The sequence below is a fragment of the Carassius gibelio genome, chromosome A11 (assembly GCF_023724105.1).
Source record: "Carassius gibelio isolate Cgi1373 ecotype wild population from Czech Republic chromosome A11, carGib1.2-hapl.c, whole genome shotgun sequence".
In the NCBI taxonomy this organism is placed as follows: domain Eukaryota; kingdom Metazoa; phylum Chordata; class Actinopteri; order Cypriniformes; family Cyprinidae; genus Carassius; species Carassius gibelio.
The window spans coordinates 19,949,397-19,970,905 of NC_068381.1; the positions used below are offsets into that span (position 1 = coordinate 19,949,397).

Sequence of the window (21,509 nt, forward strand, 5' to 3'; positions counted from 1 at the left end):
GTAGAAAAGTAATAGATTAATTTATGATGAGTGCACTCTCAAAAATCTACATTATAACAAGAGTTTTGAACTTTGTTTAAAAAAAAGACTTCCTTGTTGCCTTCTTCTATATCACATTTAAGAAATCATTAGAAATGATATATCAACCGAAAACTTAAAATCTCAAAATTCATCCTTTAAAACCCATCAGGCATTGCATTACCATGTAAATGGTTAATCACTATCATGTTACAAAATGATTTCAGTCATGATTTATACAAATTTAGGTTTGTATCATGCACATTCAAGTCTATCTTCAAAAATGTGAGTGACAGTTAAGGGGTTAATCAGTTAATTACATCAAATAGTGGTGAACTGTTCTTTGAAAAGACATTATGAGAATACTAAAGTAATACTTTTATTTACTATTCATAGTTTTTACTTATGTATCTGTATTATTTATTTATTTATTGTCACACTTGACAGGATTTGTCAGCATATCCACACCGTCACAAAAAACAATGTAACTTTATTATTAATAGTCGGATTGTTGACTCTTGAATACTAATGATATGGGAGTCCATAACCTTGATAAGTTTAAGACAATGCATTAGCATTTAGACATTCTTTGTCTGATCATACAGACATGTACTCCCCTCTCCTTGTATATGTTAATGCAAACAGACTCCTGATGTTTTTTAATCACATTTTCTCACCTCATAACCATATATATGACAATCCAAGAAGCAAAAATTCCAATACTTTCTTAAAATAAATACCCTGTAATGCAATGATGCATTAACGGTGGCGAGATATATTTAGTGTATCTTTAAGAAACCTAGGAGGGGTGCACACACTGTTTTTAATGGGCTCCTAAGTGGCTCGTTACTGGAGTGACGATGTTTCCCATGAGGCTGTAAGTGTGTTTTATGGGAGGCCGGTGGAGTGTGTAAACATGCAGAGAAGGAAAACATTTAAAGGGTGAGATATTGTATATGAAAGACTCCTCTTTTTCTGGAGAATATGCACCTGTGGCTTTAGTGGACGAAAAACCTGTTTCCTCTCAGAAAAGGATGGTAGCGGAACCGGTTTGGGAGAAGAGAGTAAACGGTAACGACAGGCTTTGAGGTAAATGGCTTGTTTGTAATTCGGGAGGTGCTGTTTCAGGTCTCAGTCACCTTCCAATAGAGGGTTTCTACTCCTGGGAGGAATTCTGTGTGAATTTGCTGGAGGAAAAAAACAAATAGTGTAGAGGAACTGAGGCGAGCAACACTGCAACAGTTTAAAGGAGGACGTTTTTATGCCTGAGGAGCAACACATCGACAGCCAAACACTGACAGTCCGCTGTGGTTTTCTTGTAGGCTCGGAGGTCAATGATGGTTATCTCTCAGCGTGACCGCGCTGGATCGTTGTGACTACAGTGATTTCGACCCAGACATGTGGAAAGCGGAGAGTCCAGTCAGAGCCAGGATGGGATGTTCAGAATGGAAGTCTTTGGTCCTCTGCGGCCTGGTGTTCGTCTTGACGGTTGTACAGAGTTCTGATGGTAAGATTTTTCTTTTTCTTGAATTACACAAATTTGTAAAACCTAATTATAAAACGCAATCCGAATTAGTCATCAGTTTCATGCTGTTCTTGAGTTTATGGTGCTCTTTTTTCGGTAACAGTTTAGTATAGGGTCCAATTCACACTAATAACTAGTTGCTTATTAGCATGCCTATTATTAATATATTGGCTGTTTATTAGTGCTTATAAAGTACATATAAAGCATGACATCCATAATCCTACCCATAACCTAAACTTAACAACTACCTTATAAACTATTTAATAAGGAGCACATAATGAGTTAATTGAGGCAAAAGTCAGTTAATGGTTAATTAATTGTGGGAATTGGACCCTAAAATAAAGTGTGACTGTGTTAACTTTTATGTTGTGGACGTTTGTAACACAGACACTATTTATGTAAGCTCAGATAAATAATGGCTGTATCCTTCAAGACAGATAGCTTGAGGTTCCCAGGAAGCTGTGTGCATTAACACAGAGCTTGGCTTCGTTTTCTTTCTGGTTAAATTAAAAGAAAGACCATACAGTGTTTCCGAGTTTTCCCTCATCTCATCTCTGTCTGTTTACTCTCATGTCCTGTTCTAACTATAGGCCTAAACCCTACAACTGCTCATTATAAACAATATCCTCAAGTAAACACGCCTCATTACACTCTGTCCCTGCCGTAATATCTTTTTAATGCATTTTTATAATTGAATTAAATGGGTTACTGCCATAGCCATGGCTGGAAGTTTTCGCTTGTGCAGAAACTTTGAAAGATTGATTGCTTAAGGGTTTGTTCCCCGTTTCTCTCGAGTATATCCTAGAAACTTCAGATCTCATCTTTCTGATTTCATTTCGTGGGCCGAACGCTGTCTATAAGTTCGGATGTATCTCATTTGTATTCTGTGCATCTTCTCAAACTGCATTTTCGGGTATTTTATGAAGCTGAAATGCAAAGCAGTGATGAAGTATTGTGGAGCCATTTTATTGATAGTATGTCTGCCATTGAATGCCATGAAATGTGGCATTGTGCTCTTATAGAAATAAATCAGGGCTGTATATGCTGAATGCTATATTAGTCTGAGCTTCTAATGCTTATTGTATAATCCTAACGCTATTACTGCTTCGCAAGAATGAGTCAGGTTATGATAAACTTTAAATGCAAAAAAAAAAATGTCACAAAATTGTGGGATTGATGGGCTGAATATTTAATATATAATATGCATAACGATTAGGGCTGTCACTCACAATTATTTTGGTAATCAAGTAATTGTTCGATAATGCTATCTCACCAAAAATTTGAATGTATTTTAAGAGGTGGCTAGTTCGTACAAATTCGTACGACCTCAATCATACGATGTTGTACAATTGGTCTAGACCCCAGTGACAGGTAGTTTTAGGGGTGGGGTTAGGTGTAAGTCATTTGTACAAATTAATGCAAATTAAAATACGTACGATTTAGCACAAATCATATGAATTTGTACGAGTGCGTTCGCACATATTCGTACGAATAAGCCACTTCATAAAATATGTATGAATTGCCATGCGATCAGGTTGATTATTCTGACGATTTATCGAGTAACTGTGGAATTTTTTAGTAAAAATAGAAATAGCCTAAGTGAACCAATATACTTAATATGAGGCAATGAGGCAATATCATTTCAACAAAACTGTTAAAATACATAATGTAATAAAATAATATAGTCTGAAACGATAAAGTGTACCCACATACCAGATTGTAGATAAGTTAAAATTTGTAATATGTGTTGATCATGCATTTGCGACAGCATTTGACTTGCAAAGAATGCTTTTCTGGCATCAGTATGCAAAGCTTTTTTTCAGTGCTTTGGATTGCTTTCTATAAAAGTCAACAAAACCCATGTTGACTCATTCATGTACTGTAAAGCGGTGCAGGTTTTTATTGTCTGAGAAATTAACATTATCTACCAGCAATTTTTTTTTTTTTTTTTTTACACACTGTGACTGGATTATTTCATGATGGGCCTAAGTAGTTTTGAAAGAAATCTTTGCTTTATATGTCTGGCCAATTTGCCGGTAAGGATTGTGAGTAATATGAGCCGTTCTTTTTTTAATTATGGAAAGGACTGTATAATATCCGTTCGTGTCCTGCTGCCTTGGGCTCATTCAGAACGAATAGCAGGGAACTGTGGCCACGACCGGCGGCCACCCGCCTGTATTCATATAAAATACTTCATCTCCATCTTAATTCAAATCAGAACAGCTTCTGTGGGACTTCCAGACAGCCAAATCACACATCTCAGAATTAACAGCATTCTTGGCGGCTATAGCCTTTTGACAAAACAGAATTAAAAGGTTGAACTTTTGCTTTACGGAGAGATAACTTTCACCTGTCTCGGTTATTAGGCAAATATATAACCCAGTTTTCCGTCAAGTGAATAGTTTCCTTTCTTAATGTTCTTCTGCTGTGGAACTCGATTGCAATTTTGACCTATGCTGCCTCCATTTCAACTGCGGTTTTTAACTCAGAACTGGATATTTGGTCAATCTTTTTAGATATTTAAAGGTCATGCCTATTGATTTTCAGATTTGAAACATGATATGCATAAATACAGGACTGTAGGTCAGTGATTTGCATGTCTCCAAAATGTAAAATCCTGCCATTTGGGATGAAAACTCTGACCATTATATACTGTAGAGCTCAAGCCAAAACTTTAATATATATGTCATTACATCACCTATGTCCGATATACGTGTCATTTAACAGAATCATCTTACTATATAATTGTTACTGTTTTGAGGTTTTTGTTTTATAATGTTTAAAAATAAACTGTTTTTTGAACGAGTGGTTAAATGTATTTTATGTAAATTTTTGAGGTTGAGTTTTTTTTTATATAATATCATTAAATACAAAGTGAACTGTGTTAGAGAATTACTCATACCATGATATATAATTTTGGTCATACCAACCACCACAACCCATTGTTACATTTAAATCATCCCCCCAAAGGTTAACACTCCTCTCTATGTAAGTATAACCTAAAAATCATATTTTCCACCTCAAATGGGCCCCTTATTTGGACAGCTGCTGTCCCTTTTGCCTTCAAACTCTGACTGAAATGAGCTGTCTGTCTCTCCATCTGAAACAAGCCGTCTGTCTTTCTGTCAGAAATGAGCCGTCTATCTCGTCTCTTTAAACACCTTGGTTGAATGTCTGCTGATTAACAGTAAAATATGTCACATGGACGTCTAAAATAGCAGCTCTCTATCTCTCTCTCTCTCTCTCTCTCTCTCTCTCTCTCTCTCTCTCTCTCTATATATATATATATATATATGTGTGTGTGTGTGTGTGTGTGTGTGTGTGCAAACTTGTGTCAGATCACAATTTATTTTGTATCATGTTGTTTCATGATAAATTAATGTATAAAACCTTACCGCTTTAGGTTGAGCTGGCTGTATTTATTGTTTATTTCTATTAGTTTTTTTATGGGGGTTCTCCTCATATCAAGGTTTGTTGAGTCATTGTTTCTTACCTTTCTAGCTTCCTCTCTCTCAAATCTCTCTCTCTCTCTCTCTCTCTCTCTCTCTCTCTCTCTCTTTCGTCTCTGGGCTGTTGGTCTCTCTGAGCTCACACACAGACAGAATTAGAGCGGATCTTTCTGGTTTCTTTGATTGATGGCGTTGTGCATTTGTCGTCTCATATGTCAAGTGAGTATTTTAGGGGGAAATAATATGTGACTTTTATTGTGATTTTATGTATATTCCAGGGAATATACATAATATAACTTAATATAAGTTTTCTGATTATTTTTCTTCAGTATTGAGATCCACTATGCTAATGCTAACTCAGCTGAATTAAACAAAAATAATAATAATAATTATAAAAATAATTACCAGTAAATAAACCAGCCTAATGTACAGTAATTTCCTGGTCTTTCTTGATTACCAAGTCTAACCAGCTCAGTCAGGCTTGCAGACCAACTTGGACTGGTGTCATTTTTATAAATTTTTTTTTAGCAGGGAATGCTAATGTGCAAGATTAACCACAGATTTGTTTCATACTGAAGTGTCTGGTTAAATGACGTGGACCCTGCTGTGAAAATGCACCAGTCTCTTTAGAGACGGACGAGTGTGGACAAGCTTTCCACATGCCTCAGAATCCCATCTGTGCAGTTACACTTTGTAAGGAAACATTTAAACTAGCGCAACTGATTATCTTCGAGTCGATAGAGCCAATTCCCCTCAGCCTCAGCCCTGTGGCTCTTTGTTCGCATCGACGTTCCGTCAATAACAATATATCTGAATTCCCCCGCATTTAGCTTCTTTATTAAGATCCTGGATCCAGATCTCCGATTCCATTCTTTTAGGTATTATACCTCAGACTACACAGCTCTCTTTGTGTCTTTCTTCTTCTTGTCTCCTGCTTTTTGTTTTTCCTCTTACCCAGGGGTTTTCTATCAGACTGAGGGATCAGACTTCCCATAATGCCAAGCGGCTGGGGGGGTCTATAAGCCCACATTCGTCTTCACTGTCTTTCATCAGCCCTCCTCCTGATCTGTATGATAAGAAAAGAGAATAGCGGGGGCAGACCGCTCAGTAAGGTGTGTCTGTTGTCCGACGGCCCCCTGCAGCCGAGCTCTTTAAATCCTCATTAGTATTTAACCGGGTAGAGGCGCTGGTTTTAATGGATTAAGCCTCATAACAGCTGCCTCCTGATCAGTGGTTGTCATGCAAAAAAATCAAACAGGGCCAGTCACATGTTACTCGTTACTATGTTTCCTGCTCTTCCCGCGTGGTCTGGATGATACATCAAGTTGTCTTATAGGTCTCTATTAGTAATATGTTTGTAGTGGCTTGCATAAAAAGAGCTTGCAGCATGATTTCAGGATAATAGACTTCGGGGTTTGGGTGATCCAATGAGAAATTGATTGAAACTCCAACCCAATCTAACGGCAATTCGTACATTTTTCACAAGGTGGCTTATTCATATGAATTCGTACGACCACACTCGTACAAATTCATACGATTGTTGCCAAATCATACGTATTTTACGAGTTGCACAATTCGTATGAATTTGTACGAATGACCTAAACCTAACCCTGTGCCGAAACCTAACCGTCACTGGGGTTTAGACAAATTGTATAAAATCGTACGAGTGAGGTCGTACAAATTCCTACGAATAAGCCACCTCGTAAAATACGTACGAATTGGTCATGAGATAGCGTTGGAAACTCATTCACGTTTTCAATTAATTTGCATTGTTTTGCATTTAGCCCAATCAGCTGCATAAAGCAAAACTAAATGTTCCACAAATGTTGCAGTTTGGTCTGTTTTTGTTTCAGAAAAAAATACGACAAAGGCCTTTTGAAGAAAACCCAGATCAGAAAACTAATTTCAAGCATTTAAGCAGATTTTTAGCCAAACAACACTGCTTTTTTATTAAATTATTTGTCTAGTTTTATTAACATTAATATTAAGTCAGAAATGTTTTCTAACTCACTTATCCAACATAACAAACTAGACTGCCGCAACAAAATCAAAGAGGCAGATCCTTGAAGTAAAAATTGCAATTACCACTTTTATTTATTTTTTCTTCAGTGAATATTAATGCAATTCAGTACAGTTGGTAGATCTAAACAGTTTCACTGTAGTTAGTGAGTTGCCTTTTGTTAGTGTTCGCTTACTACTTTTTCAGGAGATGCTTGACTGTAAGTTGAAGTCAACTTATTTGCAGCTTGGCAAGCTACAGTTTCTAAGTTGCTTCCTAAACACTGATGGCATTAGAAAGAAATGCCTGCTCTTTCAGGGACAGTTTCAGCTGAGAAGACAACTATGCATTGCTTAAATTGACAGTGATGAAGACCGTCTCTTATTACAGGCTCCTCAGTGTTTGCAGGTTTTCAGCCCACATGAGTCTGTGCGTGTTGTGTCTGTGTCTCTGTCTCTGTCTTATCTTGTTTGGTGTCAAGCTGGTTGGTGAAATGATGGGTACAGCAGCAGGAGGTCACAGCAGACCCACTGGAATCAGACCGTGCACCTTATCTTCTTGATAAAGCACATATCAAATCTAAACAGAATTGTGCTCTGGAATATTTACGATTCGGCTCTCTGGCATTCAGGAGGGCTGTCTGTACTGCGGTTGTTTAAGAGATCTTGAGGGGGGGATATCAGGAGGAGATACAGGCCACCATCATAACTATCTTTGTTTCACTTCTCTTGTTTTTGTTTCGAGTCTGAAAGATTCGATCAGACTGATGGATGGAGTCGAGAGATGGGGTTGTGGAGACGTCCCGGTCTCGGATCTTTGAAAACAAAGATGAAAAATGCATCACTGTTACTCATCTTCTTTCTTCTGTTTTACTCCTGAATCTCTGATCATCATCACTGATCTAGATGACTAAATCAAGATGGCGGTTGAGTGGTGATGCCGATTACACAGACTGCTGACTTTCCCACGTTAGCTTGTTTAGCTAACGAGTCTCGCTTTCACTTACTGTAACTAAAGTCATTTAAAGAATGATGTGGACAATTCACCCAAAAATGTAAACTCTGTCACTATTTGCTCATTTTTGACATTATGTCACACCATGGGAAACATTATGTCACACCATGGGAAGTCGTAGCCTAATGGTTAGAGGGTTGGACTCCCAATTGAAGGGTTGTGAGTTCTAGTCTCGGGCCGGACGGAATTGTGGGTGGGAGGAGTGCATGAACAGCTCTCTCTCCACCTTCAATACCACGACTTAGGTGCCCTTGAGCAAGGCATCGAACCCCCAACTGCTCCCCGGGCGCCGCAGCATAAATGGCTGCCCACTGCTCCGGGTGTGTGCTCACAGTGTTTGTGTGTGTGTTCACTGCTCTGTGTGTGTAGATTTTGGATGGGTTAAATGCAGAGCACAAATTCTGAGTATGGGTCACCATACTTGGCTGAATGTCACTTCACTTTATTTACTTTTAACACAAAATCAGATCATAATCATATCACAGTTACGTTTTTAGGGAATACATGATTACATTTTATTTACAATGGCAGTAAAATATTTACAATTTGTTGATTCACCCATATTCTTATACAACTGTATAGCACTTATATACAGTTTTGGAAAGCCTGCAGTAATGTAATGTTAAATGCATTTCATGATGCTAATAAAGATATTGGTCAGACTAAATTACTTAATATCCGATTCTGGACCACATAACCAGTCATAAGGGTACCTTTTTTTTTTTTTTTTTTAAATGCTGAATACATAAGCTTTCCATTGATGTATGGTTTGTCAGGATAGGACAATACTGGATATGAGGGTGCAAAAAAATCGAAATCACCTTTAAAGTTACCCAAATGAAGTCTTTAGCAATGCATATTACTAATCATAATACATTTTTTATATATAAATATAGTAGACAATGTACTAAAATTCTCTATGGAACATAATCTTTGCTTGATATCCTAATGAATTTTGGCATAAAAGTAAAATCGATAATTTTGACCCATACAATGTATTTTTTGCTATTGCTACAAATATACCCCAGCGACTTAAGACTGGTTTTGTGGTCAAGTGTCACATATGTGTAAACCAGATTATGGTTCTAACTACGATTTTCGTTATTATTAATGAACTACAATTTGTTAGTAATGTTAGATAATGGCCAGTACTGTTGTCATACTAGGTTGGAATGACATGAGTGTACAGTAAGTACGATTTTTATGTTTGGGTGAAGCATTCCTCAGCGTTCCTCGATTTCTTGCTCTATAAATAAGGACAGTTCCCATTTGTGTGGCCGTCACAGCAGATGTTGCAGTCGTTCTTCAGACGAGAGTATATCAGTGATGTCATCTCAAAGATCGATGGCTGAAAATGTGCAGCAGATTCTGTTACTCACAGGGAGGTTTGTTCTCCCTAGTCCTACTAAATGAACTATATCCTGTTGTAGTTTAAAAAATGCTTTGTGGTCGACATCCGGACAAAGAAACATTCCCAACAACAAGATTAATCTGAAGGTCGGAAAGCTGGTGTCATTGAGTTTTATTATGTGCCTTATTATGTGCCTTGAAACTAAGTCCTTTACAGAAGGTCGACACTGATATTTTGGACATTGTGCGAAATTAGTGCCTTTTGTGTTCCTTATCAACATATGTGTAAATAATAACTTTAACAATGAGTGACTGACCTGCCATTTTGATTTGGGGGTGGGAGGTGGGGGGGCAGGTTTATGTTAAATTTTATTCACAATGGCAATTCACTTTCAAGTGATTTCAAGTGATAATTAAAAGTAATCATACAAAGAACATAAGAGAAAAAAACAGAATTTTATTTTAAAATATAAGTCACATGCACAGGTTATCAACACACACACACACGCACACACAAATAACCATCCTTTTAAAAATTTACTTGACAAGAACAATTAAATGTCTCCTTTTTAATCACTTTAATGATATCAACCCCATCACGATCATTTATTTATTTATTTATTTATTTATTTATTATTTTAATTGGATTGTTGTTGTTTGTTTTTTTGTTTTTCTTTTTTTATTTGTGAATAGTTATATTTCTTATAAATATCTTGCAATAAATGACTTGACCTTGAGTGCAGTTTAGAGTAATCGCTAAAATAACTCTAAACTGTAAACCCTATTACCGTTTTGAAGTTATAATTAATTTTAATAATTATTGATTTAGCCTGTTTATTACGATTTCATCACATTTCTTTAGATATGTGATGATTGATATATACACTCAAACAACTGAATCACTGAAGGAGACAGCTTAAGACAGTGGAATTCAACACAGGTTTTTTTTTAATCAACATTCCAAACGATTCTTTGAGGTTATGTTTTGCTTAGTTTAAATCCCAAAATCGGTCCTCAAATCCCACTGCAATGTTTGAAACAATGTCTTAGAAGAAAACACTTTGAATCTGGTCTATGTCTGCATGATTTATACACTCTTTCCTAAAATAATAAGTATTGAATATGACATTTTAATGAGGAAAAACTCCCCAGCTTACATAGCATTCCACACTGGTGTATATAAAATACATTGGAAGTAGCTCATACTCAGTCTTTTGTTCAGTCAGTTTTCTTTTTGCCGTAGTACCTCAAGCATTCAGGGCCATCTGCGCCTCGTCTCTGCAGTCTGAGTGACTGACTACATTCTGATATTTTTCAGACAGCCTAAGACACGTTTTCAAACACACTCATCCTTTCAGCCGGACTACAGCGGGTGGTTGTTATGTGCTGAAGTGTCTGGATGCCTGTGATTGTACTGAAAAGTAGTCCAAAAGTTCAGAGCCCCATATTGATACATTTAAAGAAATGTTAACTAAAGCCAAATCTCATGAACTTTGTAAAACAGAAACTACAGTGCTTCCTTGCTCCATTTGGTCTGCAAACATGAGATCTTAAAGAGTTTGAAAGCGATTCTATTTATACCGAGCCCCACAAATGGCATGCAGGAAAAAATAATGGGCTAAATAGTGTGCATGATTTACTAATTCATTCCCTCACTGTATTAAAACATGCACACTATTAATATTTATTTCACTCGATTTATAAATTGTTTGCACAATTTACTAATTCGTTCCCTCGATTTGCTAAATAGTGTGCACGATTTATCAAATCGAGGGAACGCAATAGTAATCGTGTGCACGCTTTAGTACAGTGAGGGAATGAATTAGTAAATTGTGTGCACAATTTATTTATCTTTTCTATCATGGCATGTGCGGGGCTCCACATATTCATCAACCCATAGGAATGATTTCAACTTTTATAGCTGAAGGTTTTTCATGGAGTTTCATTACAGTATCAACTTTGTCTCAAATGTTTTTGAGAGCAAGTCCATCAATGAAATCCCATGACTTCCCAAAGTTGTCAATAATAATAATAATCTATTTCAGTACCATACCAAAATACCCAATATTTCCAGGGTTTCTATGACTGTGGAAACCCTACAAAATTACATTAATGTAATTATAGAATTTGTCAAGTGACACAAAGAAAGAGTGTAGTATATTTTCAGTTGAGCCTTCTCCTAATATTTCACTCTGACCAACTTATAAAACACTGAAAATGAGACTCTTCTCTGATGTGACAGTAACTCAGTACTTGTGTGGTGGGTTTCCTGCAGCAATGCGCATCAATTGTATCAAAAGAGCTGAAGAAATATTACATTTTAGACATGTGACAAACTGTTTGGGCAAATAACCTGACTGCATGTAGAATGCAACATCTTTTAGGCAAGAAATCAATACGGCAACAAATTATTGGTCAGAAAAGCAATACAGCACATACAGAGTTCACTTTTTATTTACTAAGCAGTTGACCTTTCTGTGAGATAGAGACTGTACACAATAAACCAAAAATGAGTTCAAAATCTAGAGTGCTGTCTGCCCTTTCTAAATTCTTCTCAACGATTTGATGGCATTGTGTTTGGATGCAGGCTGCTAGGTAGTTTCTGTCCCAAACCAAAAGAGCCATTCCCAAATCTGGTTTTCAGAACTTTACTGCATTCTATTTTATATTTAAGGCATATAAGCGAGCATGGATGTGGGTACTCAGTTTTCCACTTGACTTTCATTTATACTGGGACAGGTGAGGAGTAGTCTTTAATACAGTAGACTGTGGATTGTAATCTTGTTGGATTGGATGGAATAGGTTAATTAGGATATCAGATTGCCATGGACCATTAGCAGCATGTTGCTAAAAAAATAGACTATTAGGCACTAATTTCTGTCAGTGTGAGCGATTTAAAAGGAGCAGAGAGTTTCCAGGTGAAATAATCTCCCCATATATCTTGCTAATGAATACCCATAGCTTGAGAACTAAAAACCACAAGTGTCATAAAGGCCTTTTTATTCCAGGTTGTCCTTGCATTTTTAGTGTCCCCTCGAGGGTTTTCAGATACGAAGCAGGTACCAGTGCAGTTGATGCTTCGTCAAAAGACACTTATAAAAGAAGAATTCATGACCTTGATGTGGTCCATTGTGTTTAATTAAGTGTAAAGGTTGATTTACATGTGTGAGTCAGCACTGCAAAACACAAATACCTCAGAAATATTTATAGTGGCTTTTTACATAATAGCTGGACCTGTCAATCATTAAAACACTTGAATAGCAATCCTGTTTTTTGTTTTTTTTTTGTTCATTGTAAAGCACGTATTATCAAGTAATTTTGATGCCTATTTTAAGATTTTTTTATTATTATTATTTATTTATTTTTACATCAAAACTCTTCTTGATAAATTGGCATACAGTACATACTGCAAAAGCAATTGTTTTCAGTATTCAAAAAGCACTATCCGCAATAATTTGTGACTGATTATTTTCAGCAAGTGAAATTAAAAAGATAAACTGAATAATATTTGACTGGTCATATCATTTCATCATATTGTCCCACGTTTGCTAATTGGCGACCCTCTTCTTGAAAAATAAAATGACTTTAATGCTACTGATATACAGTAACTGGAATATCATATATATATATATATATATATATATATATATATATATATATATATATATATATATATATATATATATATATATTAAAATCAACTGACAAGTAGCATATGTGGTATTATTTTTATTTTTGTCTTTGTAATTAAAGATTAAAACATGCTGATTAAAAAAACAAAAAGATGAAATGACAAAAAAAGCTTCACATCACTGATCATATGCTTACAGTTGTCTGTAGAATAGTAGAATAGATGAAAGAAAGAAAGAAAGAAAGAAAGAAAGAAAGAAAGAAAGAAAGAAAGAAAGAAAGAAATTGGCCTCTGTGTAATATAGTGCCGAGTTACATAAAAAAGGAGGTTGGAGCACATGCAAATGAAGACAAGCTTGAAGCTAGTTTTACAAAGACTTCCCTTAACAATGTAAGAACCAGCAGGATATGTTTTATAGTCCTACCCGAAGCTAAATGACAGTTTTTTTTCTTTACCATGTACCTATATCAAAGATCCTCCTGATAGCCCGCCTGCTGTTGCCATGGAAGAGAAGGATGCAGATGAATTGGGGCAAATGGTGGTGTTGAATACCAATGAGCCCAGGAGCCGAAAACTCACAAACATGTTTAATGTCTTTTTGCTGAACTACTGACACTCACTGTCTGTTCTTTTCTCTCTCTCTTTTTTTTTGTATTGTGTTTTTAATGGCCTAGTGATGCATCAGGAAAATGAAAGTGGCCAGTAAGAGTGGCTTTGTTATGAAACAATGTAAGCAGTCTCATTGAAGCTCAAAATCTGGATTAATACCAGGCTTAAGTTTCCACTGTAGACATTTGCCTAGTCAATAAAGTTATAATGCTAAGATTTGGCCACAGAATACCAAAGATGTTTACTCGGACCCACGCCGAGGGCTGCATCGTTATTGTAGCTTACCGAGCTTCAATTTTTTATATAATTTTTTTGCCATACAAATCTCATTCAGCCTTAGAGCATCTCCCCTGTTGAGGATATTTGCATTGCCCTGTTGTTCTCCCTCTGGTGAGACCTGACTTCTAAAGACAACATGCCTTTATAAAGGATATTGCGGGATTATGGAAACTGCTCTGTGGGAGGAAGAGACGTCTCTGCTTTCTCTAGATTTCTTTAGTATTTGGCTAGCAGGGAGCAAAGAAAGCGACAAAAAATTGCAGGTATCAAGCTGCGTCTCCAGTGGCTGCAAGCTGATTCGGGGTTTTATGGGTCCCTTTCCTCCTTTAAACCCCCCAGTAAGCAACATCGTCAGCTGCAAGCGTGTAATAATATGGCCAGCTTTGAATCCGCGAGCTCATTTACAAACAGCTGTAGCCATTGACAGGACAAAGCACAGTTCAAACTACATTAGCAGGACTTGGCAAGCATGATGAGGTCCGGACTCCTTTCGGTTCTCGGCGGGACGGCATGCCGTGTCAAGCTTGAATAACCATATTAAAACTCTTTGCTGTTGGCCCCGGTGGCTGTTCCCGGAAGATCCTGAAAGCAGTTTAGATCTCACCTCAACCTTATTGCAAATACCAGAACCACTGCATTCTATTATAATACACGAAAAGCGTAGCGCATAAGGGACTCTTCCGTGGGCTGTTTTCTCGAGTCTGGTAATATTTCTTTATTAGGTGACACAGTGACATGACTCATCTGTTTGTCATCTGGCTCCTCGGCGGTCGGGACGAGGGAGCTTACAGCAGGCCGATGATGGTGATCTTTATCACTCGCGCTCTGTTCATTACCCCTCTGCAGTGACACTCATATCCTGGCAGATGGTCACTTTCCGATTGATTTGCCACGTTAGGGAGATTAAAATATTATGGCTCTGAAGAGACCGGCCGCTGTCCTCGTCAAATTTGCATTTTTGCCTGGCTGTTGCTCACGGAATGAGTCAATGTCACCCCATAGGTGATGACGGCATTAGAGTAGGATCATGGGAATTGGGCAGCAGAGATGCAGGAACTCCTGACTTACCGTCATAGCGAAAGCTGATCCTGACGTTTCCTGTAAGGGGCGCTATGACTAATAGCTGCACTTACTAGCAGTGATTATAGATAGCATATAAACACTTCCATCCTCCCATTTTTAAATAATCATTAGGTTTATTTTGCTTGGCTGCAGATCGTATAAAATTGGACAAATGTAAGACCATGAAGCTTCTATTACCTGGATGCATCTTCAGTGGACTGGACAAACAATCAATGCGACTATCTGTAATTTAAGCAGTCATTTTACTGAGACTAGCATGTGACTAACTTCTGTTTACAAGTGTTCAACAAATCAGTTAACACTATCAGGCATTCACTATGTGCTGTTATTAATATTCATGAGAAATGCTAATGAGTTTTATAATGCGTCGCTCTCACTCTTCTGATTATTCCTGTGCTACCGGTGCTATAGCAGTGGCGTTACACTTTATTTTGATGGTCCCTTTTAGGAATTCTGTTGAACTATAAGTAACTTTACAGCAACATGTCAACATGAGTATTAATAGACTATAGGTTAGGGTAAGAAATAATACATTAACGTGGTAATAGTCAATCTGTTGGGGGACTATCAAAATAAAATGCTAGCAGATATTAAGCAGGCAGCCTACACTTGCAGTACAACCCCACAACCCCCCAAAAGAATATATACATACATATATAAAAATTATAAAAACTTTTTGCAATGCTAGGTGTTGCCCATCCCTAATGGTAGTCGACATGTAATTGCAAAGCTACTTATATTCAACAAAATAAAGTGTTATCAGCAGTTATTATATACTGGTTTTGCTTTAGGATTTATATTTCATATTGGGATTCTGTGTTTAATAGAAATTAGTGATCCTATATGTTATTTTACGTTACTAGAAATGTTTATTGTACAAAACAATACAGTTTGAAAGTCGCAAACCTTTTTTTTTTAAATTTTTTTAACTGTCAATGTTATTATTGAACATAGATGAATTACTAGTTAAGAAGCACTCTAGAAAACACTTGATAAAGGAATTACTCTTCAAACATTGCATAATGCATGTTTTTAATGCAGTGTAATAGTATGTACTATCAACCCCCCCGACATCGTACATAATCTTGCATAATTAAAAAAACATATATATCAGTTTTCTGCAACAACTCTTGGCGGTACATAAGCACCTTGTATGTATAAAAACATTTACATGGTAACAGAGCTCGTTAAGGTTAAATGAGAGGCATATTTGAGCCCTGATTAAAAGGCTCTCCCACCAGTTGCACCGAGCAGATCTGTGGAGTCATGTACAGCAGTGCAACTGATAAGGCAGGGCTCTGAAAGGACTCCATTGTGTGTCGACGTGGGGCCCGTTCGCTAGAGTTCAGAGTTGGGTACCTATCTACCTGAAAGGAATTGAAAAGCGACCCTCGTGGTGACTGACCAGAATGACTGATAAGCCTCAGGGGGAGATTATAGCGATTATGGCACTGCTGGAGAGGTTGCCATGGTGATGACATCGAGTATTCTCTTTAATATATTATTTACTGCCTCCGATCCTGACCCACGCCATTTAATCAGGAGAGAGCAAGGAGACCCATTCACTTTTAAAAGCACCGGTTCATGCACAGGAAGTTCACACACCTCTGCACAGCATAATACAGATGTGGAAGAAAGGTACCAGACTGAGCATAAACTATACATGAAAACCAGCTCAACAGCCAGTTTGCGCATCACCGCGGGAAAAGCACAAGAGGCAATCCATAGGCTTTTTCTCTAAAGCCAAATCTAACAAGTGTTATCACATAAAAAAAATCTAATTTTGTGGCAATTTTTAGGTTGATTGAAGTTTCAAGAAATTTGAATATTACGTTTGAATGAGCAAACTTATAACGTTGGGAGTAAAAAAGCCTGACCTGTCGTTTGGTGGACTCTGGTCATTTTACACAGGGCTGGACATGTAAATGTAGTGAGTGGACATCACTAAAGCTTCTATATAGGAAACTTTGAGTCCATGTCCTTAAGGGCAAATGTCTTTCAAATGGACTTTGTCCTTCCTGCTGACTACGACTGCTCATCGACCCTGACCGGCTAAAACCAGAGCGGAAATTACACAAATGCTCAACTTTGAGACAAAAGAGACGGTGGATCATTGGCTTTATTGAGATAATAAAGGAAATTAAGCACGAACCGAAAATCTTACTTCCAAATCTCTCCGCGCAGCATTATATGTAAAACCTTTTTTTTTTCTTTTTATCCTTGAAAGAATTATAATCCATTTACAAATGCTATTAGATGTACTAATCTAAATTACTTTCCTTTCTCCTGAGCAAAATGCCAAATTTGGTTTCTTTGGTGTTGTCACTACGTTTCCCCGCCCTGTACTACAATGTCTCTTTATTTTCTAAGATTGAAAATGGAGGACTTTTTCGGTCATGGTCATTCATTTGAATTATCTTTAAGGAAACTCTGTTTTTATGTTTTCTAAAGTTAATGCGATAGGTGCTTGCTCATCCAAAACTCAAAGTTTAAGAGACTGCTTGTTGAGGGCGCTTGTCTTTGCACATCATGCGTAATGTGTCCTGTATTTGTCAGACGAAAAATCATTAACACTGTCCATAAACCATTTTAAACTTCAAAGCTACAGTGAGAAGCTCCTTTACCAGTCAGACTGCAGCAATGAGAGAGAGAGAGAGAGAGAGAAGCTTTAGAAGGCGTTTTGTTAACAAGCACTTTTTAAATGTTAAAATCCTGTTAAATGTAAAGAAGAAAAAAAGAAGAAAACTGGCAGCTGTGGTTGCGAGAAATTCGCTGTAATATATGTTTCATTAACTGATATAATGTTAATGCTCCCGCCTACTTGAACTACTTCAGTCTGCTTTGAAACATTTTTACAGTGCAGTGAAAGAATTCCTCTATGCAGAATTAAGTCTTTTCCCCTTAATTAGATTTGGAAGTCTGGCCCTTTTTTTCTGTACTGTATGGATGTGACCGTGTCCTGAAATATCCGTCCATAACAGCGTGAGTCAGCAGTGACTCCAGGCCTAATCAATTGTCCTGCTTTTGAAAAGCTGTTTATGAAGCAGGCTCCAGTGGACTACATGATGCATGAACTGCGCTGGTGGGTGTTTCGGGGTTCTGGCTTGTGTAATTCCAAGACACTGGAGAAGTATTGCATGTTGTAAACTTGACATACCAGGCCGCAGAAACACGTCAAAGTTTCTCATTATCGTCCACTCCATGCCCTCAACATACTCTGGGTTTCCTGGTGTTCTGGTAAAATGAAAGACGGGAGCGTGGTTGAAAGGATCAAATCTGTTGCCATGTGGCGAAACCGCAGCTGGGGGAAATGGAGAGTTTTAGCAGAGCCGATGGGATGGGGTGAAAAGGGGGCAGGTTTGGCTGCGCTATTCCTGTGTAGATGGAGTCAGAAGGGAAAAGGGCCAAGTGAGATAATGCAGGACACCGCCGCAGCCCGATTGATCTGCTCAAACACCATTGTGACCTCACAGTCGAGTTGCATTAAAGTGCAGTGGAATCTAGGCCAGGGAAAGGGACTGTGCATTTCAGTGCCGAAGCAAAAGACTGAAAAGACCTTAGCTAAATAAGTTTAATAAATAAATAAGAAATTATAAAATTTAGTCACATTATTCATGTCAACTTGAATTCTTTGTGGGCTCTGTTCGCTCTAACTGCAGCCAATCTATAAATATTACATTTCGAAATTATGCATATGTTTGGAAAGATTTGTTATGTTTTTTTTTTTTTAAATAAGTCTCTTGAAGATCTATTTATGTAATCAGTAAATGATAGTAAAAATATCAGCAAGGTAAAACATTAGTATAGCTTTAGCTCTCACTGGTGGTTCTACCGGGTCACAAACTCAATTGCATGTTGTTGAGCGGCGCACTATAAAATGACATATCTGAGGCGGCAACACCTGTCATCAGTCAAAACTTGCTGCTGTGTTTAGTTTCTAATGGTCACAAGGAATGACGACAGATTAAAAAAAAAAAAAAAAAAAACAAAAACCTTCAACAACCCAAGATTTGATTTCCACTGAATTCACTTTTTAAAGTCATTTAAATCCATTTTGCTGTCAGTGTCTTTGAGAACATCTCAGCATGTCAAACACGGGGGGAAATGCTGTGCAGTGACTGAATAATTACAGGAGAAGCTTCTCAGCAGACAGATTATTTTCCTCTTCATTTGAAAACATGAATGAAAGAAATGCAGAGCCAAGATGTTGACTTTATAATTCCACTTACATCAATCAATCAATCAATCACTCAATCGTACAGACTGCTTTTAGTTATATTTCTTACTTAAGTGGCCAAAGTTATAAACATTGCTGGAGGAAATATAGATTAAACAGCAGTCTTTCTCTCAGGCTATGAATCTTTGTAATAAATTAGTATTTTTTAACAAGGCACATTTTAACACCATTTACAGTCTGATGCACCAAGCAATTCAGAAATGATTGCCAATAATTAAAGTTGGATTTTTTTTATTTATTTTTTTTTGTGACAAATTTTTGTGCAGATGGATAGATGCAGTTTTCAGACATTGCACATAACTGATAATTTTTTTTTTTTCTCATACGTATTTTCTGCTGCATTAATGCTGCATTTTGCACGTGAGATTAATTTCTAAGTTCAGGGCTAGTGATTGGCTGAATGTGTTTTATTTGTGTTTGACATCAGCGTGATGAGGGAAATGCACTTAGCATTCTACTCTGAGCTCAGGACCAGATTGCACTCTCTGAGCAGACATTTGACAGGCTTTTTTTTTTTTTACTGCATTTCTCGTATTGTCTGGCCTTTCTCACCCTTCCATAACATGGAGAGAAATACTTGTGTCAGCACTTTATATTTGAAATTTTGTTTTGTAACTGTACATGGGTTGCCAGCATTTGCAGCATTGTTGCGTCTCTCATTCATTAGATCAATTCATCAGTTTTTTTTTTTTTTGTTGTTGTTTTTTACATTGCAGCAATGAGAATTTGCTGAAATCATTAAGCGTAAACGTTACTTAAAAAAGCCACCGTTCCTTATTTCCTTCTTTTGATTCTGGGCTGAAACAGTGTTTCCTGTCAGTTTGACAGCCTTTAAAAATACCTTGACTCTTCTCTCTTAATACTTGACATTTCATCACACTAGATTTGTGTAGCATTTTATTTATTTATTTTTTTGGGCTGAAGTCTCTTTCTGTCTTCCAGGGTTCAGTCGGGCAGCCATGCCGTTCGGTCTGGTGAGGCGGGAGCTGTCTTGCGAGGGTTACCCCATCGACCTACGCTGTCCAGGAAGTGATGTCATCATGATCGAGACTGCCAATTACGGCCGGACAGACGACAAGATCTGCGATGCTGACCCCTTTCAAATGGAGAACATCAACTGTTATCTGCCCGATGCATTCAAGATCATCTCTCAAAGGCAGGTTCTTCCATTCTCCTTTTCTAAACCTCTCTCTTCTAAACGTGTCTTCTATCTCATCTGCCCGTCTTTGATTACAACCTAACCAAATCAGACCTCAAGGCGCTCGTATCCGATCTTCTTTTAATTTAGACAGTGTAGTACATCTGGAGGCTGTGCTAAAAACAGGAAGTGATGCGTGAGCCGGGCTTTGATACGTATTGCTGCAGGAGTGGCGTACACTTCCGCTCGGCTTCATATAAGAGCGTTGTGATTCGTGGGGAAATAGGTTTGGAAATGTGGCGTCTCAATTAGTCCTTTCAGCTGCAGGCAATTAGGCGTCTCAAGTGGGTGCTAATCTGCACAGGAAGTCTAGGCAGGGATTTGCCTCTGCAGGTTTAGTCCAGATGTGAAATTGCATTGTTGTGGACTTTTCATCTTGTTAGCTTTCTGGTCGAATAATGAATCACCAGCAGCTTCACAATCTTTCACTGCTATAGTTGCATTAATAATAGATTACGATACTTTATAATAGACGCTTTCACTCAACGCTACTTCATTTCTTTGCAAAAGAAAACTTTATTTTTTTAATTTAATTATTCTTTTTTATATATGTATACACCAGCTTATATCAAATTAATTAATGTAAACACCTTATTCTGTGTCCTGTGGGCTTGTGTCAAAAGCCTATTAACTTGTTTAATAATGTGGATCTATATGAGGGATCGAGCAACCAGACGCACTTTCTGCATTTTCTGTGTGCTGGCCTTCTCTTGCTCTTAAATATTAGACAACTTAGATATTGTTCAGAGCTGTGTTCAGTGAGAAAACAATAAGATATATATATTTGCAACAATCAGATGAAAATAGTAAAGCGCACCATCGCAAAAAAAATGACATTTTTATATTTATTTAATTATTTTGGCTTAATGCAAAGAATATAAAGATTCTGATGAAGATTAGTTTTATACAAAGTTTGTAGTCAGTAAGATTTATTTATGTACTTATTTGTTTTAAGAAATTAATACTTTTCATTCAGCAAGGGGGCACTGAATTGACCCTTAAAACATTTATAATGTTGTGAAAATAAATAAATACATCTTTATAAAGCTCTTTTGAACTTTATATTCATCAAACAATGGACGTATATTAATATTTCTAAATATAACTGTTTTCAGTG

At 37.2% G+C, this 21,509-nt stretch overlaps 1 protein-coding gene across 16 annotated transcripts in view; it reads left to right on the forward strand.

Annotated features, from left to right (window-relative positions):
• The window catches only part of LOC128022622 (adhesion G protein-coupled receptor L2-like), a 96,851-nt gene that overhangs the window by 20,392 nt on the left and 54,950 nt on the right, over nt 1-21,509 (forward strand). For all 16 annotated transcript variants that reach the window (XR_008185960.1, XR_008185959.1, XR_008185958.1 and 13 more), the window contains exons 2-3: nt 1,341-1,525; nt 20,137-20,350. Coding sequence is in view for 13 of the 16 variants with exons in the window: in XM_052610347.1 (XP_052466307.1) it covers nt 1,417-1,525; nt 20,137-20,350 (323 nt within the window). In the remaining 3 variants the exon portion in view is untranslated. The remainder of the gene's footprint in view (nt 1-1,340; nt 1,526-20,136; nt 20,351-21,509) is intronic.